This window comes from Procambarus clarkii, chromosome 63 (genome assembly GCF_040958095.1).
Source record: "Procambarus clarkii isolate CNS0578487 chromosome 63, FALCON_Pclarkii_2.0, whole genome shotgun sequence".
NCBI lineage: Eukaryota > Metazoa > Arthropoda > Malacostraca > Decapoda > Cambaridae > Procambarus > Procambarus clarkii.
The window spans coordinates 33,560,971-33,588,502 of record NC_091212.1 but is presented as its reverse complement, the minus strand read 5'-3'; the positions used below and the strand labels follow the sequence as shown (position 1 = coordinate 33,588,502).

Below are 27,532 nucleotides of genomic sequence, written 5' to 3'. Positions count from 1 at the left end.
CAAAGCACGTGGAGGATATACAGGCTCAGGGCACGTGGAGGATATACAGGCTCAGGGCACGTCTAGGATATACACGCTTAGGGCACGTGGAGGATATACCCGCTCAGGGCACGTGGAGGATATACAGGCTCAGGGCACGTGGAGGATATACACGCTCAGGGCACGTGGAGGATATACAGATTCAGGGCATATTGAGGATATACAAGCTCAGGAGACGTGGAGGATATACCCGCTCAGGGCACGTGGAGGATATACAGGCTAAGGGCACGTGGACGATATACCCGTTCAGGGCACGTGGAGGATATACAGGTTCAAGGCACGTGGAGGATATACCCGCTCAGGGCACGTGTAGGGATATACTTGCTCAGGGCACGTGGAGGATATACAGGCTCAGGGCACGTGGAGGATATACCCGCTCAGGGCACGTGGGGGATATACAGGCTCAAGGCACGTGGAGGATATACCCGGTCATGGCACGTGGAGGATATACAGGCTCAGGGCACGTGGAGGATATACCCGCTCAAGGTACGTGGAGGATATACCCGTTAGGGGCACGTGGAGGATATACAGGCTCAGGGCACGTGGAGGATATACACGTTCAGGGCACGGGGAGGATATACAGGCTCAGGGCACGTGGAGGATATACACGCTCAGGGCACGTGGAGGATATACAGGCTCAGGGCACGTGGAGGATATTCACGCTCAGGGCACGGGGAGGATATACAGGCTCAGGGAACGTGGAGGATATACACGCACAGGGCGCGTGGAGGACATACAGGCTCAGAGCACGTGGAGGATATACAGGCTCAGGGCATGTGGAGGATATACACGCTCAGGGCGTGTGGAGGATTTACACGGTCAGGTCACGTGGAGGATATACAAGCTCAGGGCACGTGGAGGATTTACAAGCTCAGAGCACGTGGAGGATATACCCGCTCAGGGCACGTGGAGGACATACAAGCTCAGGGCACGTGGAGGATACACCCGTTCAAAGCACGTGGAGGATATACAGGCTCAGGGCACGTGGAGGATATACATGCTCAGGGCACGTCTAGGATATACACGTTTAGGGCACGTGGAGGATATACCTGCTCAGGGCACGTGGAGGATATACAGGCTCAGGGCACGTGGAGGATATACACGCTCAAGGCACGTGGAGGATATACAGATTCAGGGCATATGGAGGATATACAAGCTCAGGGGACGTGGAGGATATACAGGCTCAGGGCACATGGAGGATATACAGGCTCAGGGCACGTGGAGGATATACAGGCTCAGGGCACGTGGAGGATATACAGGCCCAGGGCACGTGGAGGATATACAGGCTCAGGACACGTGGAGGATATACACGCTCAGGGCACGTGGAGGATATACAGGCTCAGGGTACGTGGAGGATATACACGCTCAGGGCACGTGGAGGATATACGGGCTCAGGGCACGTGGAGGATATACCCGCTCAGGGCACGTGGAGGATATACAGGCTCAGGGCACATGAAGGATATACAGGCTCAGGTCACGTGGAGGATATACAGGCCCAGGGCACGTGGAGGATATACAGGCTCAGGGCGCGTGGAGGATATACAGGCTCAGGGCACGTGAAGGATATACAGGCTCAGGTCACGTAGAGGATATACAGGCTCAGGGCACGTGGAGGATATACCCGCTCAGGGCACGTGGAGGATATACAGACTCAGGGCACGTGGAGGATATACCCGCTCAGGGCACGTGGAGGATATACAGGCTCAGGGCACGTGAAGGATATACCCGATCAAGGTACGTGGAGGATATACCCGTTAAGGGCACGTGGAGTATATACAGGCTCAGGGCACGTGGAGGATATACACGTTCAGGGCACGAGGAGGATATACAGACTCAGGGCACGTGGAGGATATACATGCTCAGGGCACGTGGAGGATATACAGGCTCAGGGTACGTGGAGGATATACACGCTCAGGGCACGTGGAGGATATACGTGCTCAGGGCACGTGGAGGATATACCCGCTCAGGGCGTGTGGAGGATTTACACGGTCAGGTCACGTGGAGGATATACAAGCTCAGGGCACGTGGAGGATTTACAAGCTCAGAGCACGTGGAGGATATACCCGCTCAGGGCACGTGGAGGATATACAAGCTCAGGGCACGTGGAGGATATACCCGATCAAAGCACGTGGAGGATATACAGGCTCAGGGCACGTCTAGGATATACACGTTTAGGGCACGTGGAGGATATACCTGCTCAGGGCACGTGGAGGATATACTGGCTCAGGGCACGTGGAGGATATACACGCTCAAGGCACGTGGAGGATATACAGATTCAGGGCATATGGAGGATATACAAGCTCAGGGGACGTGGAGGATATACAGGCTCAGGGCACATGGAGGATATACAGGCTCAGGGCACGTGGAGGATATACAGGCTCAGGGCACGTGGAGGATATACAGGCCCAGGGCACGTGGAGGATATACAGGCTCAGGACACGTTTAGGATATACACGCTCAGGGCACGTGGAGGATATACAGGCTCAGGGTACGTGGAGGATATACACGCTCAGGGCACGTGGAGGATATACGGGCTCAGGGCACGTGGAGGATATACCCGCTCAGGGCACGTGGAGGATATACAGGCTCAGGGCACGTGGAGGATATACAGGCTCAGGGCACGTGGAGGATATACCCGCTCAGGGCACGTGGAGGATATACAGGCTCAGGGCACGTGGAGGATATACACGCTCAGGCACGTGGAGGATATACCTGCTCAGGGCACGTGGAGGATATTCAGGCTCAGGGCACGTGGAGGATATACAGGCTCAGGGCACGTGGGGGATATACACGCTCAGGGCACGTGGAGGATATACAGGCTCAGGGCACGTGGAGGATATACAGGCTCACGGCACGTGGAGGATATACACGCTCGGGGCACGTGGAGGATATACATGCTCAGGGCACGTGGAGGATATACAGGCTCAGGGCACGTGGAGGATATTCACGCTCAGGGCACGGGGAGGATATACAGGCTCAGGGAACGTGGAGGATATACACGCTCAGGGCACGTGGAGGACATACAGGCTCAGGTCACGTGGAGGATATACAGGCTCAGGGCATGTGGAGGATATACACGCTCAGGGCACGTGGAGGATTTACACGGTCAGGTCACGTGGAGGATATACAAGCTCAGGGCACGTGGAGGATTTACAAGCTCAGAGCACGTGGAGGATATACCCGCTCAGGGCACGTGGAGGATATACAAGCTCAGGGCACGTGGAGGATATACCCGCTCAAAGCACGTGGAGGATATACAGGCTTTGGGCACGTGGAGGATATACAGGCTCAGGGCACGTCTAGGATATACACGCTTAGGGCACGTGGAGGATATACCCGCTCAGGGCACGTGGAGGATATACAGGCTCAGGGCACGTGGAGGATATACACGCTCAGGGCACGTGGAGGATATACAGATTCAGGGCATATGGAGGATATACAAGCTCAGGAGACGTGGAGGATATACCCGCTCAGGGCACGTGGAGGATATACAGGCTAAGGGCACGTGGACGATATACCCGTTCAGGGCACGTGGAGGATATACAGGTTCAAGGCACGTGGAGGATATACCCGCTCAGGGCACGTGTGGGGATATACTTGCTCAGGGCACGTGGAGGATATACAGGCTCAGGGCACGTGGAGGATATACCCGCTCAGGGCACGTGGGGGATATACAGGCTCAAGGCACGTGGAGGATATACCCGGTCATGGCACGTGGAGGATATACAGGCTCAGGGCACGTGGAGGATATACCCGCTCAAGGTACGTGGAGGATATACCCGTTAAGGGCACGTGGAGGATATACAGGCTCAGGGCACGTGGAGGATATACACGTTCAGGGCACGGGGAGGATATACAGGCTCAGGGCACGTGGAGGATATACACGCTCAGGGCACGTGGAGGATATACAGGCTCAGGGCACGTGGAGGATATTCACGCTCAGGGCACGGGGAGGATATACAGGCTCAGGGAACGTGGAGGATATACACGCACAGGGCGCGTGGAGGACATACAGGCTCAGAGCACGTGGAGGATATACAGGCTCAGGGCATGTGGAGGATATACACGCTCAGGGCGTGTGGAGGATTTACACGGTCAGGTCACGTGGAGGATATACAAGCTCAGGGCACGTGGAGGATTTACAAGCTCAGAGCACGTGGAGGATATACCCGCTCAGGGCACGTGGAGGATATACAAGCTCAGGGCACGTGGAGGATATACCTGTTCAAAGCACGTGGAGGATATACAGGCTCAGGGCACGTGGAGGATATACAGGCTCAGGGCACGTCTAGGATATACACGTTTAGGGCACGTGGAGGATATACCTGCTCAGGGCACGTGGAGGATATACAGGCTCAGGGCACGTGGAGGATATACACGCTCAAGGCACGTGGAGGATATACAGATTCAGGGCATATGGAGGATATACAAGCTCAGGGGACGTGGAGGATATACAGGCTCAGGGCACATGGAGGATATACAGGCTCAGGGCACGTGGAGGATATACAGGCTCAGGGCACGTGGAGGATATACAGGCCCAGGGCACGTGGAGGATATACAGGCTCAGGACACGTGGAGGATATACACGCTCAGGGCACGTGGAGGATATACAGGCTCAGGGTACGTGGAGGATATACACGCTCAGGGCACGTGGAGGATATACGGGCTCAGGGCACGTGGAGGATATACCCGCTCAGGGCACGTGGAGGATATACAGGCTCAGGGCACGTGGAGGATATACACGCTCAGGGCACGGGGATGATATACCCGCTCAGGGCACGTGGAGGATATACAGGCTCATGGCACATGGAGGATATACACGCTCAGGGCACGTGGAGGATATACCTGCTCAGGGCACGTGGAGGATATTCAGGCTCAGGGCACGTGGAGGATATAAAAGCTCAGGGCACGTGGGGGATATACACGCTCAGGGCACGTGGAGGATATACAGGCTCAGGGCACGTGGAGGATATACAGGCTCACGGCACGTGGAGGATATACACGCTCAGGGCACGTGGAGGATATACCCGCTCAGGGCACGTGGAGGATATACAGGCTCAGGGCACGTGGAGGATATACACGCTCAGGGCACGAGAAGGATATACCCGCTCAGGGCACGTGGAGGATATACAGGCTCAGGGCACGTGGAGGATATACACGCTCAGGGCACGTGGAGGATATACAGGCTCAGGGCACGTGGATGATATACACGCTCAGGGCACGTGGAGGATATACAGGCTCAGGGCACGTGGAGGATATACACGCTCAGGGCACGTGAAGGATATACCCCGCTCAGGGCACGTGGAGGATATACAGGCTTAGGGCACGTGGAGGATATACAGGCTCACGGCATGTGGAGGATATACACGCTCAGGGCACGTGGAGGATTTACACGGTCAGGTCACGTGGAGGATATACAAGCTCAGGGCACGTGGAGGATTTACAAGCTCAGAGCACGTGGAGGATATACCCGCTCAGGGCACGTGGAGGATATACAAGCTCAGGGCACGTGGAGGATATACCCGTTCAAAGCACGTGGAGGATATACAGGCTCAGGGCACGTGGAGGATATACAGGCTCAGGGCACGTCTAGGATATACACGCTTAGGGCACGTGGAGGATATACCCGCTCAGGGCACGTGGAGGATATACAGGCTCAGGGCACGTGGAGGATATACACGCTCTGGGCACGTGGAGGATATACAGATTCAGGGCATATGCCGGATATACAAGCTCAGAGGACGTGGAGGATATACAGGCTCAGGGCACATGGAGGATATAAAGGCTCAGGGCACGTGGAGGATATACAGGCTCAGGGCACGTGGAGGATATACAGGCCCAGGGCACGTAGAGGATATACGGGCTCAGGGCACGTGGAGGATATACTCGCTCAGGGCACGTGGAGGATATACCCGTTCAGGGCACGCGAGGGGATATACAGGCTCAGGGCACGTGGAGGATATACCTGCTCAGGGCACGTGGGGTATATACCCGCTCAGGGCACGTGGAGGATATACAGGCTCAGGGCACGTGGAGGATATATCCGCTCAGGGCACGTGGAGGATATACCCGTTCAGGGCACGTGGAGGATATACAGGCTCAGGGCACGTGGAGGATATACCCGTTCAGGGCACCTGGAGGATATACAGGCTCAGGGCACGTAGAGGATATACACGTTCAGGGCACGGGAAGGATATACAGGCTCAGGGCACGTGGAGGATATACACGCTCAGGGCACGTGAAGGATATACAGGCTCAGGGCACGTGGAGGATATACACGCTCAGGGCACGGAGAGGATATACAGGCTCAGGGCACGTGGAGGATATACAGGCTCAGGGCACGTGGAGGATATACAGGCTCAGGGCACGTGGAGGATATACTGGCACAGAGCACGTGGAGGATATACACTCTCAGGGCGCGTGGAGGATATACACGCTCAGGGCACGTGGAGGATATACAAGCTCAGGACACGTGGAGGACATACCCGCTCAGGGCACGTGGAGGATATACAAGCTCAGGGCACGAGGAGGATATACAGGCTCAGGGCACGTGGAGGATATACATCGCTCAGGGCACGAGGAGGATATACAGGCTCAGGGCACGTGGAGGATATACCCGCTCAGGGCACGGGGAAGATATACAGGCTCAGGGCACGTGGAGGATATACAAGCTCAGGGCACATGGAAGATATACCCGCTCAGGGCACGTGGAGGATATACCCGCTCAGGGCACGGGGGGGGGATATACAGGCTCAGGGCACGTAGAGGATATATAGGCTCAGGGCAGGGGGAGGATATACAGGCTCAGGGCACGTGGAGGATATACAAGCTCCGGGCACGTGGAGGATATACAGGCTCAAGGCACGTGGAGGATATACAGGCTCAGGGCACGTGGAGGATATACAGGCTCAGGGCATGGGGAGGATATACACGCTCAGGGCACATGGAGGATATACCCGCTCAGGGCACGTGGAGGATATACCGGCTCAGGGCACGTGGAGGATATACAGGCTCAGGGCACGTGGAGAATATACACGCTCAGGGCACGTGGAGTATATACAGGCTCAGGGCACGTGGAGGATATACAGGCTCAGGGCACGTGGGGGATATACACGCTCAGGGCACGTGGAGGATATACAGGCTCAGGGCACGTGGAGGATATACAGGCTCAGGGCACGTGGAGGATATACACGCTCAGGGCACGTGGAGGATATACCCGCTCAGGGCACGTGGAGGATATACAGGCTCAGGGCACGTGGAGGATATACACGCTCAGGGCACGTGGAGGATATACCCGCTCAGGGCACGTGGAGGATATACAGGCTCAGGGCACGTGGAGGATATACACGCTCAGGGCACGTGGAGGATATACAGGCTCAGGGCACGTGGTGGATATACAGGCTCAGGGCACGGTGAGGATATACACGCTCAGGGCACGTGGAGGATATACCCCGCTCAGGGCACGTGGAGGATATACAGGCTTAGGGTACGTGGAGGATATACACGCTCAGGGCACGTGGAGGATATACAGGCTCAGGGCACGTGGAGGATATACAGGCTCAGGGCATGTGGAGGATATACACGCTCAGGGCACGTGGAGGATATACCCGCTCAGGGCACGTGGAGGATATACCCGTTCAGGCACGTGGAGGATATACAGGCTCAGGTCACGTGGAGGATATACAGGCTCAGGGCACACGGAGGATATACAAGGTCAGGGCACGTGGAGGATATACAGGCTCAGGGCACGTGGATATACAGGCTCAGGGCACGTGAAGGATATACAGGCTCAGGTCACGTGGAGGATATACAGGCCCAGGGCACGTGGTGGATATATAGGCTCAGGGCACGTGAAGGATATACAGGCTCAGGTCACGTGGAGGATATAAAGGCCCAGGGCACGTGGAGAATATACAGGCTCAGGGCACGTGGAGGATATACAGGCTCAGGGCACGTGGAGGATATACCCGCTCAGGGCACGTGGAGAATATACAGGCTCAGGGCACGTGGAGGATATACAGGCTCAGGACACGTGGAGGATATACCCGCTCAGAACACGTGGAGGATATACAGGCTCCGGGCACGTGGAGGATATACTTGCTCAGGGCACGTGGAGGATATACAGGCTCAGGGCACGTGGAGGATATACCCGCTCAGGGCACGTGGAGGATATACCCGTTCAGGGCACGTGGAGGATATACAGGCTCAGGGCACGTGGAGGATATACCCGCTCAGGGCACGAGGGGGATATACCCGCTCAGGGCACGTGGAGGATATACCCGTTCAGGGCACGTGGGGGATATACAGGTTCAGGGCAGGTGGAGGATATACACGTTCAGGGCACGTGGAGGATATACAGGCTCAGGGTACGTGGAGGATATACAGGCTCAGGGCACGTGGAGGATATACACGCTCAGGGCACGTGGAGGATTTACACGCTCAGGGCACTTGGAGGATATACAAGCTCAGGGCACGTGGAGGATTTACAAGCTCAGAGCACGTGGAGGATATACCCGCTCAGGGCACGTGGAGGATATACAAGCTCAGGGCATGTGGAGGATATACCCGCTCAGGGCACGTGGAGGATATACAAGCTCAGGGCACGTGGAGGATATACCCGCTCAGGGCACGTGGAGGATATACAGGCTCAGGGCACGTGGAGGTTATACAGGTTCAGGGCACGTGAAGGATATACAGGGTCAGGGCACGTGGAGGATATACAAGCTCATGGCACGTGGAGGATATACACGCTCAGGGCACGTGGAGGATATACACGCTCAGGGCACGTGGAGGATATACAAGCTCAGGGCACGTGAAGGATATACAGGCTCAGGGCACGTGGAGGACATACACGCTCAGGGTACGTGGAAGATATACAGGCCCAGGGCACGTGGAGGATCTACAGGCCCAGGGCACGTGGAGGATATACAGGCTCAGGGCACGTGGGGGACATACACGCTCAGGGTACGTGGAGGATATACAGGCCCAGGGTACGTGGAGGATATACAGGCCCAGGGCACGTGGAGGATATACAGGCTCAGGGCACGTTGAGGATATACAGGTTCGTGGCACGTGGAAGATATACAGGCTCAGGGCACGTGAAGGATATACACGCTCAGGGCACGTGGAAGATATACAGGCTCAGGGCACTTGGAGGATATACTCGCTCAGGGCACGTGGAGGATATACAGGCGCAGGGCACGTAGAGGATATACAGGCTCAGGGCACGTGGAGGATATACAGGCTCAGGGCACGTGGAGGATATACAAGCTCAGGGCACGTGAAGGATATACAGGCTCAGGGCACGTGGAGGACATACACGCTCAGGGTACGTGGAGGATATACAGGCCCAGGGCACGTGGAGGATATACAGGCCCAGGGCACGTGGAGGATATACAGGCCCAGGGCACGTGGAGGATATACAGGCTCAGGGCACGTGGAGGATATACAGGTTCATGGAACGTGGAAGATATACAGGCTCAGGGCACGTGGAAGATATACAGGCTCAGGGCACGTGAAGGATATACAAACTCAGGGCACGTGGAAGATATACAGGATCAGGGCACTTGGAGGATATACTCGCTCAGGGCACGTGGAGGATATACAGGCGCAGGGCACGTGGAGGATATACAGGCTCAGGGCACGTGGAGGATATACAGGCTCAGGGCACGTGGAGGATATACAAGCTCAGGGCACGTGGAGGATATACAGGCTCAGGGCACGTGGAGGATATACAAGCTCAGGGCTCGTGGAGGATATACACGCTTAGGGCACGTGGAGGATATACACGCTCAGGGCACGTGGAGGATATACACGCTCAGGGCACGTGGAGGATATACACGCTCAGGGCACGTGGAGGATATACAGGCTCAGGGCACGTGGAGGATATACAGGCTCAGGGCACGTGGAGGATATACAGGCTCAGCCCGCCAAACACACACCGAAACTACGACGTTGGTACAACGTTCGAACAAGTTTTAACACCTCCTAACCAGTTATAACAACCAATATAGCAAGTTGTAACAACGTTATAATACGTCATAAACACGATAAGCGAAGATGTAACAACTTTATTGCAAGTTGTAACAAGCGGAAAATAGAGACAGTCTCGGTTTGTGTTTCCAGGGAGGGCACGTGGAGGATATACAGGCTCAGGGCACGTGGAGGATATACAGGCTCAGGGCACGTGGAGGATATACAGGCTCAGGGCACGTGGAGGATATACAGGCTCAGGGCACGTGGAGGATATACAGGCTCAGGGCACGTGGAGGATATACAGGCTCAGGGCACGTGGAGGATATACACAGGGCACGTGGAGGATATACAGGCTCAGGGCACGTGGAGGATATACAGGCTCAGGGCACGTGGAGGATATACAGGCTCAGGGCACGTGGAGGATATACAGGCTCAGGGCACGTGGAGGATATACAGGCTCAGGGCACGTGGAGGATATACAGGCTCAGGGCACGTGGAGGATATACAGGCTCGGGGCACGTGGAGGATATACAGGCTCGGGGATCGTGCAGGAGATAATCAGACTCGGCTCCAGAGCTGTACTTGGTCTCGGCGCCGGAACCGGGCTTGGTCTCGGCACCAGGGTCAGGTTTGGTCTCGGCATCAGAGCTGGGCATGGTCTCGGCGCAAAAGCCAGGCTTGATCTGAGCGTCAGAACCAGGCTTGGTTCCTCTCAACACCAGAGCCGAGCTTGGTCTCGGCGCCAGGGTCGGGCCACGAGGGACAAACAAAAGAAGGACCCAAAACACATCAATATTATAAATGGGGGGTATCTGTAAACATGGGATATCGGGAAGAACAAATGGAGTACGCAAATACCATCACCTAGAAAGTGCAGAAACTTTCTTAATACGGGTAAATGTACCAAAAGCTGAGATTTTTTCAACCCAGAAATTTGCAAGAACTCTAAAAATATGAAATAGTGTTTCAAGACAGAAGTCCAGCTTTTCATATAAGAAGGACCAGGCGAATAAAACTCACAAACCGCCACTACGAAAATAGCCACAACTCTATATACCAGGATGATTTTTTAGGAAGAGAAGAAGAAGAATGGGTAAAAATGTCCAAACTGTACCACCGACTCCGTTAAATGCTAGAAAGGACACAAACACAGTGGCCTCCGTACCAGAGCCTCAGATATTAACAGAAAGTAAAGCTTCCGGCACTTCCGCAAACATGATAACATCATTTTCATTTGCCAACATCCAGGGAATAAAAACACGCAAATCAAACAAGGTTCATTTTATAGGTGGCCTCCTACATGAGGCAAATGCAGCACAACTTGGCTATTGTGTGTAATGTAGGGCCCGTCTACCCACTCCTCGGACTCTCTAACACTACAGGAGGAGGATGTTGCCCTCTTGTGTCAGGTTAGGTCAGTTTGGTTGTATCTGGACCTCCGCTTATTTTGTGGCCCACCTTGACTAGGCCAACGGGCGGGGGCCCGCCCTAGCTAGATGGTCTCTCAAGGATTTACCTCTGCCATGCGATCATGGGCAGATCCTTAGGAGATTCTGGCCAGGAGAGTTGTGTTCCCCGGAGGTCTCTCTCAAACACGACCAGACTACCGACATCTTCTCCTTGAGTTGTTTCACTAGACCTGGAAAACACAGCGTGGAAAGAATCCATCTCTTGTCCTCAGTCCTCTGCCTCGGTGGTTCAAGGAGTTGGGTCCTTGTCTTCCCTCGCAGTTTACCTGGGCGGTGTGAGGTGCGGGCGGTGTGCGGTGTGTGCGGTGTGCGGTGTGGGCGGTGTGAGGTGTGGGCGGTGTGCGGTGTGTGCGGTGTGAGGTGTGGGCGGTGTGCGGTGTGTGCGGTGTGCGGTGCGGGCGGTGTGCGGTGCGTGCGGTGTGAGGTGCGGGCGGTGTGCGGTGCGGGCGGTGTGCGGTGCGGGCGGTGTGAGGTGCGGGCGGTGTGAGGTGCGGGCGGTGTGAGGTGCGGGCGGTGTGAGGTGCGGGCGGTGTGAGGTGCGGGCGGTGTGCGGTGCGGGCGGTGTGCGGTGCGGGCGGTGTGGGCGGTGTGAGGTGCGGGCGGTGTGAGGTGCGGGCGGTGTGCGGTGCGGGCGGTGTGGCGGTGTGAGGTGCGGGCGGTGTGCGGTGCGGGCGGTGTGAGGTGCGGGCGGTGTGAGGTGCGGGCGGTGTGAGGTGCGGGCGGTGTGAGGTGCGGGCGGTGTGAGGTGCGGGCGGTGTGAGGTGCGGGCGGTGTGCGGTGCGGGCGGTGTGCGGTGCGGGCGGTGTGAGGTGCGGGCGGTGTGAGGTGCGGGCGGTGTGAGGTGCGGGCGGTGTGAGGTGCGGGCGGTGTGAGGTGCGGGCGGTGTGAGGTGCGGGCGGTGTGAGGTGCGGGCGGTGTGAGGTGCGGGCGGTGTGCGGTGCGGGCGGTGTACGGTGCGGGCGGTGTGAGGTGCAGGCGGTGTGAGGTGCGGGCGGTGTGAGGTGCGGGCGGTGTGACGGTGCGGGCGGTGTGAGGTGCGGGCGGTGTGAGGTGCGGGCGGTGTGAGGTGCGGGCGGTGTACGGTGCGGGCGGTGTGCGGTGCGGGCGGTGTGAGGTGCGGGCGGTGTGAGGTGCGGGCGGTGTGAGGTGCGGGCGGTGTGAGGTGTGAGGTGCAGGCGGTGTGAGGTGCGGGCGGTGTGAGGTGCGGGCGGTGTGAGGTGCGGGCGGTGTGAGGTGTGAGGTGCGGGCGGTGTGAGGTGCGGGCGGTGTGAGGTGTGAGGTGCAGGCGGTGTGAGGTGCGGGCGGTGTGAGGTGCGGGCGGTGTGAGGTGCGGGCGGTGTGAGGTGTGAGGTGCGGGCGGTGTGAGGTGCGGGCGGTGTGAGGTGTGAGGTGCGGGCGGTGTGAGGTGCGGGCGGTGTGAGGTGCGGGCGGTGTGAGGTGCGGGCGGTGTGAGGTGCGGGCGGTGTGAGGTGTGAGGTGCGGGCGGTGTGAGGTGCGGGCGGTGTGAGGTGTGAGGTGCGGGCGGTGTGAGGTGCGGGCGGTGTGCGGTGCGGGCGGTGTGCGGTGCGGGCGGTGTACGGTGCGGGCGGTGTGAGGTGCGGGCGGTGTGAGGTGCGGGCGGTGTACGGTGCGGGCGGTGTGAGGTGCGGGCGGTGTGCGGTGCGGGCGGTGTGAGGCGCGGGCGGTGTGAGGTGCGGGCGGTGTGAGGTGCGGGCGGTGTGAGGTGCGGGCGGTGTGCGGTGCGGGCGGTGTGCGGTGCGGGCGGTGTGAGGTGCAGGCGGTGTGAGGTGCGGGCGGTGTGAGGTGCGGGCGGTGTGAGGTGCGGGCGGTGTGAGGTGCGGGCGGTGTGAGGTGCAGGCGGTGTGAGGTGCGGGCGGTGTGAGGTGCGGGCGGTGTGAGGTGCGGGCGGTGTGAGGTGCGGGCGGTGTGAGGTGCGGGCGGTGTACGGTGCGGGCGGTGTGAGGTGCGGGCGGTGTGAGGTGCGGGCGGTGTGAGGTGCGGGCGGTGTGAGGTGCGGGCGGTGTACGGTGCGGGCGGTGTGAGGTGCGGGCGGTGTGAGGTGCGGGCGGTGTGCGGTGCGGGCGGTGTGCAGTGCGGGCGGTGTGCGGTGCGGGCGGTGTGAGGTGCGGGCGGTGTGAGGTGCGGGCGGTGTGAGGTGCGGGCGGTGTGAGGTGCGGGCGGTGTGAGGTGCTGGCGGTGTGCGGTGCGGGCGGTGTGAGGTGCGGGCGGTGTGAGGTGCGGGCGGTGTGCGGTGCGGGCGGTGTGCGGTGCGGGCGGTGTGAGGTGCGGGCGGTGTGAGGTGCGGGCGGTGTGCGGTGCGGGCGGTGTGAGGTGCGGGCGGTGTGCGGTGCGGGCGGTGTGAGGTGCGGGCGGTGTGCGGTGCGGGCGGTGTGAGGTGCGGGCGGTGTGAGGTGCGGGCGGTGTGCGGTGCGGGCGGTGTGAGGTGCGGGCGGTGTGCGGTGCGGGCGGTGTGAGGTGCGAGCGGTGTGCGGTGCGGGCGGTGTGAGGTGCGGGCGGTGTGAGGTGCGGGCGGTGTGCGGTGCGGGCGGTGTGAGGTGCGGGCGGTGTGCGGTGCGGGCGGTGTGCGGTGCGGGCGGTGTGAGGTGCGGGCGGTGTGCGGTGCGGGCGGTGTGAGGTGCGGGCGGTGTGAGGTGCGGGCGGTGTGCGGTGCGGGCGGTGTGAGGTGCGGGCGGTGTGAGGTGCGGGCGGTGTGCGGTGCGGGCGGTGTGAGGTGCGGGCGGTGTGCGGTGCGGGCGGTGTGAGGTGCGGGCGGTGTGAGGTGCGGGGCGGTGTGAGGTGCGGGCGGTGTGCGGTGCGGGCGGTGTGCGGTGCGGGCGGTGTGAGGTGCGGGCGGTGTGCGGTGCGGGCGGTGTGAGGTGCGGGCGGTGTGAGGTGCGGGCGGTGTGCGGTGCGGGCGGTGTGCGGTGCGGGCGGTGTGAGGTGCGGGCGGTGTGCGGTGCGGGCGGTGTGCGGTGCGGGCGGTGTGAGGTGCGGGCGTCACATAACTTTGTTGTGTGTGATTTGGTCAACATTTTTCAGCCACGTTATTGTGACTCTTCATCTGCAAGATCACAAAATACATAGAATCCCAGCATCTCCATAACCCCGGACAACATGGTTTCAGAACAGGGCGCTCTTGCCTGTCACAGTTGCTGGACCACTATGACATGCATTAGATGCCATGGAAAACAAGCAAAACGTTGATGTAATGTACGCAGATTTCGTAAAAGTCGTCTACAAATGTGACCATGGTGTTATTGCACATAAAATGCGTTCAAAAGGAATTACCGGAAAAATAGGCAGATGGATCTACAATTTCCTGACTAACAGAACCCAATGTGTAATAGTCAACAAAATAAAATCCGGTCCATCAACCGTAAAGAGCTCAATCCCCCAGGGTACTGTGCTTGCTCCTGTACTTTTTCTCATCCTCATATCGGACATTGACAAAGACACAAACTATAGCACTGTATCATCCTTTGCAGATGACACTAGGATCTTCATGAGAGTAGACAACATAGAGGTTCACTGACTCACGCCTTAAGCCCCTGCATGACAGAGTTCTATTCCTAGCTGAGCAGTATAAAACACATAAAACAGCTGACACCCTCAACATATTTCTTAAGGCCAGCCGAGAGTTTAGAGAGCTAAAGGAACAGGTGTATAACAGCACTGGGAACAGTTTCTGCAAGGCATCAATCATGCAACATCCTCATCCTAAATGTGGAATAAAATTGAAAAGATTTCTCGTGCTAGCAGTCGTCAACTTGATCACCATTCACCTGTAGACTATGCCGACATGCTGCTTCAGCAATATGCAAGCACTGCTAGTATAAGCAGCCTGCCCCTAGATGTGCAAAACTATCTGGCTAGTACTAAAATAAATCGTAACTTTAATATTGAAATTGCCTGTAGTGAAATAGGGCCTGATGATAACTATGGCATAACCCCCTTTGAAATTAAAAATGCACTCAAGAAAGGTAAGGCTACCTCTCCTGGAGAGGATGGCATCACATACAACACCATGAGAGTACTTGCTGAGCTGCCAAATAGCCCTTTGCTAGAATTGTTTAATCAAAGTCTAAGGCAGAGTGTCTTACCTGACCGCTGGACACAGGGACTCATAATACCCATACCCAAGCCTAATTCACAAAAATTTAGACCCATTTCTCTGACGTCGTGCATGTGTAAAGTTCTTGAGAGAATTATTCTCGACAGACTAATGTTTCAAATCAAGCCCCACCTTGCCCCTAACCTGTATGGTTTCCTTCCTGGAAGAAGCACACAAACTTGCTTTGCTGAGCATTTTATCAGAGAGGGACCAAACTCTCAGGCGGCATTTATTGATCTCCAAACTGCTTTTGATACAGCAAACAGAGAAATAATCCTAGAACAGCTAGCCTCTTTTGGAGTTAAGGGAAGACTGTTGACATGGCTCAGGGGGGTACCTGAGTAACAGAACCGCCTCAGTCCTTTTCAAGGGGGTCAAAAGTAAACTCTGTGTTCCCTTTGAGTTGGGTACACCCCAGGGTGGAGTGCTAAGTCCTACACTGTTCAATGTTCTGAAGCATAAATTAACAATTGATATTCCCACACTACCTGACGAAGCCGTCATTTGTTATGCCGATGATATATGTATTGTTGCAAATTCCCAAACTAGACTGCAAGCTCTACTTGATTCATTCGCTGCTAAAAGCATTGAATGTGGTCTTGTTATCTCTATAACTAAATCCAGAGTTCTCCATCCCCAAGAGAAAACTCATGTCCCCATAGCTTTCAAGGTCAACAACCAGAACATTGAAACGTGTGGGCAGCACAAATACCTTGGAGTTGGTATTAATAGTGACATTGTAAATGATCTACACCGTAGGCTAAAAGAAAGACTAAAACCATTGAGAACACTTACTGGTAAGAATATTGGTATCAATATTAAATATGCTAGACTATTCTATATGATGTTCGTTAGATCTCTCGTTGATTATAATGCTCTGCACTTAATTAATTTCACCTCCTCTGTGTTGGACAAACTTGAAGTAGTACAGAATGAGGCCATGAGGATAATTCTTGGTGCTCCAAGATGCACAAGAATCATCAACATGAGGGAAGAACTGAAGCTTCCAACCATACTAGAGAGAATAATGCAAGTCAACATGACCTTTTGCCTTAAAGTCATGAGAGACCCTACATCTCCTGCATTGCTCAGAGACAAATTATTTAGTGCTGTTAACACCCTTTTGACTGGTGCCGACATACCAACTCACTCCTTTTATGATAATTGGCTGAGCAACAATGCTTACAATCTCATTAAACTTAACATTCCTTTTAAGTGCAATCTACCTGTCTCTGATATTCCTCTTTACCTGTACGCCACCATTCAAGTATCATACACACCTGTCACCAAGAAAGATAATGAGAATCTTGCTCTTCTCAAAGCTGTCACTCTTGAAACAATTGCCTCCTCCATCGAGAGTCTAAGATCTCACGAGCACTGTGTCTACACCGACGGCTCAGTCCAATCCTCTACTGGACGGACTGCAGCGGCATGTAGGTTTTATAGAAATAATATTTGCACAAAGACTGTCAGTGTCAGGTTAAACAACTGGCTGACCTCCACACATGCAGAACTAGCAGCATTTCACTTAGCAACCAGTACATTAAAAACATTGGAGGAATAATATTCTGTGATTCAAAGTCTGCTCTTCAAGCAATCGAAAACTTCTCTTGGAAGATCGACAGCAAGAACCTCATACTCCCAATTATAAATGACCTAATTGATGCACAGAGTAAACGGTCTCGAATCTCCTTTGTATGGATACCTTCACACATAAATATAACCCATCATAATGAGACAGACATTGCAGCCAAATTAGCGTGTAACAAGTTTGAAGTTGAATTAGATCTAGGTATCCCCATCTCTACTGTCAAAACTGTATTGGTCCAAACATTCAGATCTGATAGGAAAGAACTTACTGACTCCCAGCGACCTGAAAGTACTAGTATAAAAAGCTATGATTTGTTCAGATCTGAAACCTACATCTATGGACAGCACAAAACGTCCACTAGACTGTGCGACAGTGGTTGCAAGGATCAGGTTGGGTTACCGTTACCTGTGGCAGGTGGCTGCAGGTGACGGGTCTCCCAATCCTGAGCACTCCAGTTGCAAACTCTGTGAGCAGGAACTAAGGCATGATCTCCCGCACTACATCACTGAATGCCCAGTTATTAGACCTTTCAGACCAGTTGGCATGAGGTACCTGGAGCTTTGCAATTACTTTATTCACTCTCGTATTCTTGAAGATATCCTCACAGTATACCCAAAATTTGCCAGTGCAGGCTATTAAACACATGGCTCTGTATGACTAACCATCCTGCGAGATGGGGACTTGTATTACCACTGCTGCCTTATTCAATCTTGTGTTGATGATTTCCTCAAAATGCATCCGGAGTCTGCCAGTGCAGACCGCTTATCACATGCCTCTGTATGACTAACCATCCTGTGTGATGGGGATTTTTTAGCATCACATAGTTAGCTTTTTTTGACACACTGTACTCCACTTCATATAGTCTAGGGTAGCTGCACTAATGCAGATGTACCTAATGTGTTAACACAATACACAAACACAATAACGTAGCCGTCACAACTGCAAGAAAAAATGACAGGTTGGATAATAAGAACCTTTCACACTAGAGATGCTATACCAATAATGATACTTTTCAAGACGCTTGTGCTCTCTAGAGTGGAGTACTGTTGCACAATGACAGCCCCTTTCAAAGCTGGAGAAATTGCTGACCTGGAGAGCGTGCAGAGATCCTTTACTGCTAGAATTCACCCAGTAAACTTGTAACTATTGGGACCGACTAAAGAGTCTAAATCTGTATTCTCTTGAGCGCAGGCGGGAGAGATACATAATAATTTACACGTGGAAAATATTAGTGGGCTGGTCCTAAACCTGCACACAGAAATAACATCACATGAGACCAGAAGGCATGACAAGATGTGCAGAATACCCCCATTGAAAAGCGGAGTGCAACAGGTACTCTGAGAGAGAACTCTATCAACATCAGAGGCCCGAGACTGTTCAACACGCTTCCACTACACATAAGGGGCATAACTGGCCGACCCCTCACAGTGTTCAAGAGAGAACTTGATAAACGCCTCCAAAGGATACCTAATCAACCAGGCTGTGATTCATACGTCAGCTGCGAGCAGCCGCGTCCAACAGCCTGGTTGACCAGTCCAGCAACGAGGCCTGGTCGACGACCGGACCGCGGGAAAGTTGAAGCCCTAAATCATCGCAATGTGACCGCAAGGTATGTATAAGTGATTGTACACTATGTACTATAATTTCGCTTAGTGTTCACTTGGAGCGAAGCGTGTACATACGTACAGTAAGTAGTGTACGCATCGTCATTGAAGACCTTGGCTTGGACAGGTCCTTGTCTACATGCACAAGCACTGAGAATCCTTGAAACCAAGGACGTTCACTGTTTCTTGCTCGACACCTTCTCGTAAAACCTCGCAAAATCTGTCTGAACAAAAAAAAACAAAATACATTGTTGTTCATGAAGGAGAGTTCTTGTATACTTCGTAAAAAACAGAAAACTTGACGGAAAAAATACTGTAACTTCGCTTTGTGGTAAAAGTGGAGAGTTTTTATGGAACTGCTCACATAACATGATCATAAGTTTTTATGCCTAGAGCCTCTAGGCCAGAGGGTCTTGGTCTTGAGCACACGTGAGAGATGGTGGGGACGGGCAGGTAGTGACTATCCTTATGTGTAGGGAAGGTGTAGATGGACGGAGGTAGGATGGAGTACAGGTGGCTTAGGGCTAGTTGGGACACTCCACGTGCAGGAGGTACGGTAGGCAGCACGTCCTTGTGACCCAGGTGACACAACACACTTAAGGACGACACCAAGTAACCCCTGGCAAGACCCATCCGGCTTCTCCAAGGAACATTTTTAAGTCTTGCGGTAAAACTGGAAATAATAAGGACTTGTAGTTTTGAGGTTGTGGGAGTTGGGAGCGTTGGAACCCCACGGAAGCTGGGCGAGGAAACATTCTTGGACCTGTGGAGGTTGAGTGCAAGGTGACCTCTTGGGCCTGTGGAGGTTGAGTGCAAGGTGGCCTCTTGGGCCTGTGGAGGTTGAGTGCAAGGTGACCTCTTGGGCCTGTAGAGGTTGAGTGCAAGGTGACCTCTTGGGCCTGTAGAGGTTGAGTGCAAGGTGACCTCTTGGGCCTGTAGAGGTTGAGTGCAAGGTGACCTCTTGGGCCTGTAGAGGTTGAGTGCAAGGTGACCTCTTGGGCCTGTAGAGGTTGAGTGCAAGGTGACCTCTTGGGCCTGTAGAGGTTGAGTGCAGGGTGACCTCTTGGGCCTGTAGAGGTTGAGTGCAAGGTGACCTCTTGGGCCTGTAGAGGTTGAGTGCAAGGTGACCTCTTGGGCCTGTAGAGGTTGAGTGCAAGGTGACCTCTTGGGCCTGTAGAGGTTGAGTGCAAGGTGACCTCTTGGGCCTGTGGAGGTTGAGTGCAAGGTGACCTCTTGGGCCTGTAGAGGTTGAGTGCAAGGTGACCTCTTGGGCCTGTGAAGGTTGAGTGCAAGGTGACCTCTTGGGCCTGTAGAGGTTGAGTGCAAGGTGACCTCTTGGGCCTGTGAAGGTTGAAAGACTCACCGCTTCTACCCGGAATTTCAACAGCAGTAAACAGGATGATGAAGAAGCCGGCCAGCAGCGTGCCCGCGGGGTACAGTGACCAGGATATACATGAGCGTGAACCAAACCCACACAAGCCTATAACACTGGAGACAAACAGTGAATGTCCATAGTCTCCTAACTGTTCAGTATATTAATACTGGTTGCTACAAGGGTCGGTGACACATGCAGTACAATAGGAATAAGTTTGGGTGGAAATAAATAGGAGTTGCCACTTATGGCCCAAAAGGCTTTCTGCAGTGTCTATTATTTGTATGCTCTTAATGTGGAAGCTTATATGATGAAGGAATTACCTGTGACCTGCTGTAGCAAGGTCAAGTTTATTATGATAAGACACTACATGTCAAGGGGATAGAGCAGCAGAGGTTCTCTACACACCTCTATGACACGTCCTACAACGCCATACAGTAAATATGTTACACGTACATTAAATTACTTCATTAATGACTCGGCTGTCATGAGCGACAATGTGAGGTGTCCACTCACCTGGGGCCATGTTCACCTTCCAAGAAATTATTTACATATATGATTTGTATTGTGTTTCTTATGTCACTATATTTGTTTTTTTCCAGGTGAAAACACTGCGGTATTGTGTTGGTATTTACAGATTGGGCGGGCAGGTGGTTATAAGTTTATGGGTAAGACAGGATGTGCTGTTGTCTGTGCTACATTGTGGCTTGTTTGAGACTGTAGCTGTTGCAGCTTTTGTGAACTCTGCAGCAATAGTTTCCGCCGCTGTAACCTGTGTCATGATGCAACAACCTATTTCCAAACTAGTATTTCAGGAGGTTAACTTACCCAATTTGTATTCCTTGTACCGTGTTTTGTGTTAATTAATACCTTATTAATATCCTCTTTCATCCCTCTGTCTTCTTCAATCATCTTAACCTTCACAAAACTTATATTAAACAATTATAATCTCTCTTCAAATTGAAGGTTTCAGATTCCTGGGATTAAGTTTGTCATGTTTATCTGTAAGTGTTCATGTGAACTATGTCCAGCGGTCGAGACTAAACAACAGTATGGAATTAATAGGCTTTTGGATTGAGTTGTTTATTTAGCGGAACATTTATAGCCATCATGTGTCAAGTGGCGTGGCCCTTGTCCAAGGAACCCAGGGGATATCCTGCTATCATTTCTGTCACGGTATGTACATGTTGGGGACTACTAGTGCAGCTAGGTGATGCAACTAATGAAGCAACGTGAAGCAAGGTGATGCAGCCAGCGAAGCAACATGAAGCAAGGTGATGCAGCTGGTGAAACAAGGTGAAGCAAGGTGCAGAACCTGTCAAGGGAGAGAGAGACAAGAGTGGCCAAGGACGTATAAAAGCCAGGAGGGAGCGGGCCAAATATTGACACTTGGTCAGTACCAACGCCTCGGCCGGCGAGACAAGCCAAGGTCAACCTCTGCACAGTTACTGATCAAGGTGCACCTTGGTCACTTTTTCTTCTCCAGTAATGTCTGTACCTGTGTGTTGCCCGCACCCGTTAAACTGGTGTCAGCACCCGTGTCATATATGCACCTGTTATACACCTGTCAGCACCTGTGATGCACACACCTGTGGCGCTCATGTCAGCATGGACAACCATATGCTCATGATGATATTGATAATAATAATATAATAATAATAATAATAATAATAATAATACACTTACATAGTACAGTACTATTAATTTATAATAATAATGTTTACAAATACATCCGATAAACCAGGATACAGTAATACGTCACTTTACATGATACAGCGAGTCTTAGCTTGAGGGGTCAATATGTGTATTACACATGTATCCAGGTAGCACCGTTTTCAAAGTTAGTCTCGATAGTCTGTGTTTCACCTCGCGTGGAGGGTTGCGAGGTAAAACGCCTCTTGCTATGTTTATCCTCAAAGAATAAATCCACAAGAGCCGTGATGAGGGTTCGAACTTACGTCCAGGATGATCCCAGACGCGCCTTAATCGACTGCGCAACGACATGGATAAGAATTGCAACCAGGATTGCCACTGCTCTCACAAGGATCCCGCAGTCTCTCCGAGAAACAAACCGAGGTTTGTACAATGCCCCCCATGCACTCCGGCTCTGTCAAGAAGCTGTTCTACCGCCAGCAAGAGGTAGAACAGCTTGTTGCCAGAGCCCGAGTGCATGGGCGAAATTGTGTAAAACCGCAGTTTTGTGTCTGGGAGAGGCTGCGGGATCCGTGTGAGAGCTGTTACCTTCATCACGGCCCTTGTAGATTTATTTCATTTGATATATCACGCTATGGTGATTTGTGTGTGTACTATATCCTCTATGTTCTCCTCTTATCCAGTAGTAAGAGGCGCCACCGCGCTCTTGGCCTCACATTATTCCTCTAAGAGCACTACATAACAATAAATTGTGTAGTCTCTAAGATGTTAGTTGTGGCAGAAGCTTACAGTTGGCTCCAGCAATGCTGCCAAAATGTGCTCCACTCACATAATCAGCGTAGGATCAGTCTTAAATTACATAGGATTACGTTCACCCCAATCATCGGATCACGTAGGTTGAGCGTTACGGTGAGAGCATCGGGAATGGCCCGGGTGTGGTGGTCATAAGTTACAAATAAAACGAGAGGTCATATGCGGGTTTATTCGTAAAGATGGATGTTAAGGAGCGAGATGTGTACAAAGGATCACAATGTCTGGCTCAACACGTCTGTGTACAAAATAATCACCTGCAAATACAAAGCCAAAGACGGCGCCTGCGCGGCCACATAGCGCGTGCACAAACCAACACATGATTGCTACCACTCATATAATGAACTGTGCAGAATTACTTAACAATGTTTGACAAGCATTTGTCGAAATTTGTCATGGTTTATGTATGTGGCAGTCGTTGTTAACTCGAATGTGGGGGTGTTCGTTGGTCACAACTTAATACACTGCTTTACAACCAATAAATTGCCTTACAACACAACTTAACAGTTTGCCTTACAACAAAAGTTAACAGTAATGAATCAAGCGGCGAGACCCCACTCACCGGTGGTGCCACACAGAAGCAAACATGAATGAACTACAAAAGTGTAACAAAAGCAAGGTCAAATTAGTAAAGGTACTTTCTGGTGGGTAGGTGGTAGAGGCGTCTCACTAGCGCGGGTCCTCCTCCTCCTGCTGCTGCTGCTGCTGCTGCTAATATCAAACAACAGTAAGTATTTAAGGGTGCTAAATGATGTCACTTTTGGACCGCCAAGTGAATGTATCACTGACGGACACCACGTAAGAGTCAAAACTATAATTTTAATACAAAATGAAATCATTCCGTGACTACGTCACAACACATTTCCTGTACTCAAGAATGTATTAATACAAGTTTCCTAAGTAACATCTATGAAAACTCGATACAGTATAGTGTAAGAGGCGGAGGTGAAGATTACGGCCTCAGGTGAAGGAGCGAGTGCTTCACTACCTGTACTGCAGCTCACACATTAACCTCATATAACAATGACAAGTAAACTAACAAAGGTATAAAATAAAACAATACAAATGTACATATTAATAATGAGAGTACTGGAGAGTAGCAACTATCTGAATATTGGTCAACAATGCCTTTCAGTGTTGGCCGACTCTATAAAGTACAAACATTCCATTGGATCCGTAGCACCAGACATCACCAATTGTACAAATCACAATTCATGAATTGTGGTCCACTAGAATCCAGTTATATAAAAAATAATAGAAGGACAGTCAAGTTATGATCCATAACGTATAACGTGCAGGTGGAAATGACCAGCTCAATGCCAAATATTTCATCATATTCTTAAATTGCACATTGTTTCCTAAAGTGGGAAGGTATTATATATATATATATATAATATATATATATATATATATATATATATAGATTATATATATATATATATATATATTATATGAATATATATATAATTATCAAAAAAAGGTTCTTAGTCCTCAAAGGGGCAAATTGTTTCAGAAGGAAGGAAAAGACAAAGGAAGACAGGAGAAGAGAACTAAGAGGTAGTGAAGAAGGGGCCCAAACAGAGCAGACATCCAGCGTGTGTGTAGAGTGCAACGGTCCAGTGTGAGGCCGCACAAGCCCACGCTCACTACACGCTAAAAATATAAACCTTTACATCCCAGACTTCAAAAATATAATTATGGATCGCCAATTGAATGAGAAACTATATCATAGTAAATAAATCCTTTGCGAAACAAATATATAAGAAACTATGCTTAGAGAGAAAACCAAAAAGCAAAACAGGAATGCAGTAAAATTGAGAGGCGGCGAGAGTAGAGCACCAGAGGTGAGAGTAGAGCACCAGAGGTGAGAGTAGAGCACCAGAGGTGAGAGTAGAGTACCAGAGGTGAGAGTAGAGCATCAGTGGTGGTGAGAGTAGAGCACAAGAGGTGAGAGTAGAGCCAGGGTTGTTGTGTAGAGCACTAGAGGTGAGAGTAGAGCCAGAATTGCTCTATAGAGTAGAACACCTGTCAGGTGTGAGTAGACAGTGGTTGCTCTATATATTAAAGCACATTCACCATACATTGACTGTCATCATTGCAGCTGTCACTCCTAGAGTTCATTAAATTGTCTCAATTCTAGCACATTTTCGGGACTAAGCTCATCACCTGAGGCGACTCATCACCTGAGGCGACTCATCACCTGAGGCGACTCATCACCTGAGGCGACTCATCACCTGAGGGCGAACTCGTCACCTGAGGCGACTCGTCACCTGAGGCGACTCGTCACCTGAGGCGACTCGTCACCTGAGGCGACTTCATCACCTGAGGCGACTCATCACCTGAGGCGACTCATCACCTGAGGCGACTCATCACCTGAGTCGACTCATCACCTGAGGCGACTCATCACCTGAGGCGACTCATCACCTGAGGCGACTCATCACCTGAGGCGACTCATCACCTGAGGCGACTCATCACCTGAGGCGACTCATCACCTGAGGCGACTCATCACCTGAGGCGACTCATCACCTGAGTCGACTCATCACCTGAGGCGACTCATCACCTGAGGCGACTCATCACCTGCTGCCGCCATGCCAATTACATCACTAATGTTGGTCCTTTCAATGTTCTAAATGTACACAGTATTTTCCACTTATCTGGAGAGTAGCATACACACCTGGCAGTAATATAAGCAGCGAAGATTAACAGCTTAATAACACTTGTCTTCCCACCTCAAAATAAATTATACAATACAAAACCAACACAAATATTGTACCACATGAAAGTAATCAAGTTTGTTCAAAATTTATAAAGGGGGTTTTGTCCCAGCTCCGTAAAAAGAGTACTTGTCCGTTTATACAGAAATGTTATACAATATGAGCTGTACAAAGCTTGGCACTTATCTTACAACACACAGATTAGGCAAGTACTGTACAGTCTAATGTGTCTAGCCAGTAACTCAGTTCTATTCCTCAATAATATAAAGAGTAGAAGCCTGTTGGCGTTGTGCAGGATATTCCAAACATATACAGTATTGTGATTTCCTTTCTCGAAACCATTATGTATAACACAGTGTCACTCATAATGAGAAATAATTATAGTTTCACACAACAAATCAGTTACAAATTGCTTGGGCAAAATACACTCTCCTGACTCTCCCTATTCGTAGTCTTGTAATATAATATGTCTTGTAATATAGATGTCTTGTTGCTACCTTCAGTAGCAACAAGACATCTTAAGGCAGAAAAAAAAATACTGAAATAATTGGTGTAATTTCAAGAAACCAGAGTAATGGTGATATGAACACTGAGTTAGGTTACCTAGTATTAACAAACATATTACCTACACAACACATCCCTCTAGATTTGCTGTACTGTAATATTTTTGCCATGCACTTGTTTCCTGTTTTCTTAAATAACTCTTGATTTGTGTTTTACATTTTTAACTTCTGAAGATAAATCTATTATTACGTACAGTATTATTTGCCAAATGTAAAGTTTGTAAGCAAAATAATAGTAAGTGAGGGCGGGCGGTGAGGGATTGTGCTGAGGAGAGTGGAGGACGCTGCAGGATAAACAGTATGGATAAGGATAAGTAAGGATAATGGTAAGCAAACATTAGGTATGAACAATTCAATGTAGTTAATTAAACACCCTTGAAGACTGACAGAAATTACACAGGTGCCACAAGAACGAGGTCATAGGCACTAAATACAACAAGAGGAATCCTTCAAAAGGTACAATGGCATTTCTGTAGAAACCCAACCTGCTGTGCCACAGCGTCCTTTAGGGATGGGGCAAGGTGATGCTGGTGTGATCAAAGCGGACGAGTGTCTCAATGACTGAGAGAGAGAGAGAGAGAGAGAGAGAGAGTGAAGAGAGAGAGAGAGAGAGAGAGAGAGAGAGAGAGAGAGAGAGAGAGAGAGGGAGAGAGGGAGAGAGAGAGAGGGAGAGAGAGAGAGAGAGAGAGAGAGGGAGAGAGAGAGAGAGAGAGAGAGAGGGAGAGGGGAGAGAGAGAGAGAGAGAGAGGGAGAGAGAGAGAGAGAGAGAGAGAGAGAGAGAAGAGAGAGAGAGAGAGAGAGAGAGAGAGAGAGAGAGAGAGAGAGAGAGAGAGAGAGAGAGAGAGAGAGGAAATGTACAAGGAAGCAATGGATAAAGAAGAGAAGCAGTGTAGGGATGCCGGCCTGAAGGAGTGAACAGCCTCCCTCCCTCCCTCCCGACCACTGGGCATGTACACCAAGTCATCCCGCACACTCTCTTCCCATTAAATAGTTTCCATAAATATAAACTGTAAACTGTCTGAAGCTTTATCATGTTTGAAGCAGTTTAGAAAATTAAGTTATACTATAATGAGCCTTTAACTTCTCAGCAAGCTTTACTTGCTAATCAATCTTTACGTCATAGTTGTTAAGAGTGCCATCAAGGTGCCATCATCCTTGTAATGTTTAGATTCATTTCTTCAACCAACCTCAGATACTAAGCATTCGTCAAGACAAAACATAAAACTGAATTTATATACTAAATTTAAACAATTAATTGTACCTGTATATGAATAATACATTGTAAGCAACAATTAGAAATAATTACAAAGTTTTACATAAAAAATCAATTACAAATACAGATACAGTATAACATTAGTATTATCCAAGGTAAATTGAGTAGTAGTGTGTGCAGGTTGAAAGATACACTGTCAATGACCTGGCTTGTATCAGTGACACTGTCAATGACCTGGCTTGTATCAGTGACACTGTCAATGACCTGGCTTGTATCAGTGACACTGTCAATGACCTGGCTTGTATCAGTGACACTGTCAATGACCTGGCTTGTATCAGTGACACTGTCATGACCTGGCTTGTATCAGTGTGGGTGGACAAGACTGTGACTTCCCTCATTAGGGCTGTTTTAAGGATAA

At 51.5% G+C, this 27,532-nt stretch overlaps 1 protein-coding gene and 1 long non-coding RNA gene across 2 annotated transcripts; both read right to left on the bottom strand.

Moving 5' to 3' along the window:
- Nucleotides 1-5,643: 5,643 nt before the first annotated feature.
- LOC138354612 (uncharacterized) lies at nucleotides 5,644-14,515 on the bottom strand. Its single transcript, XM_069308989.1, has 3 exons — nucleotides 12,968-14,515; nucleotides 10,495-10,826; nucleotides 5,644-5,722 (listed from the first exon to the last, which is right to left on the bottom strand). Exons 1-3 carry the CDS (start codon nucleotides 14,513-14,515, stop codon nucleotides 5,644-5,646), a joined length of 1,959 nt encoding a protein of 652 aa, XP_069165090.1.
- Nucleotides 14,516-24,768: 10,253 nt separating this feature from the next.
- Nucleotides 24,769-25,302, bottom strand: LOC138354436 (uncharacterized). Its single transcript, XR_011223561.1, has 2 exons — nucleotides 24,947-25,302; nucleotides 24,769-24,858 (listed from the first exon to the last, which is right to left on the bottom strand). It is a non-coding gene; the product is annotated as an uncharacterized lncRNA (long non-coding RNA).
- Nucleotides 25,303-27,532: the final 2,230 nt, after the last annotated feature.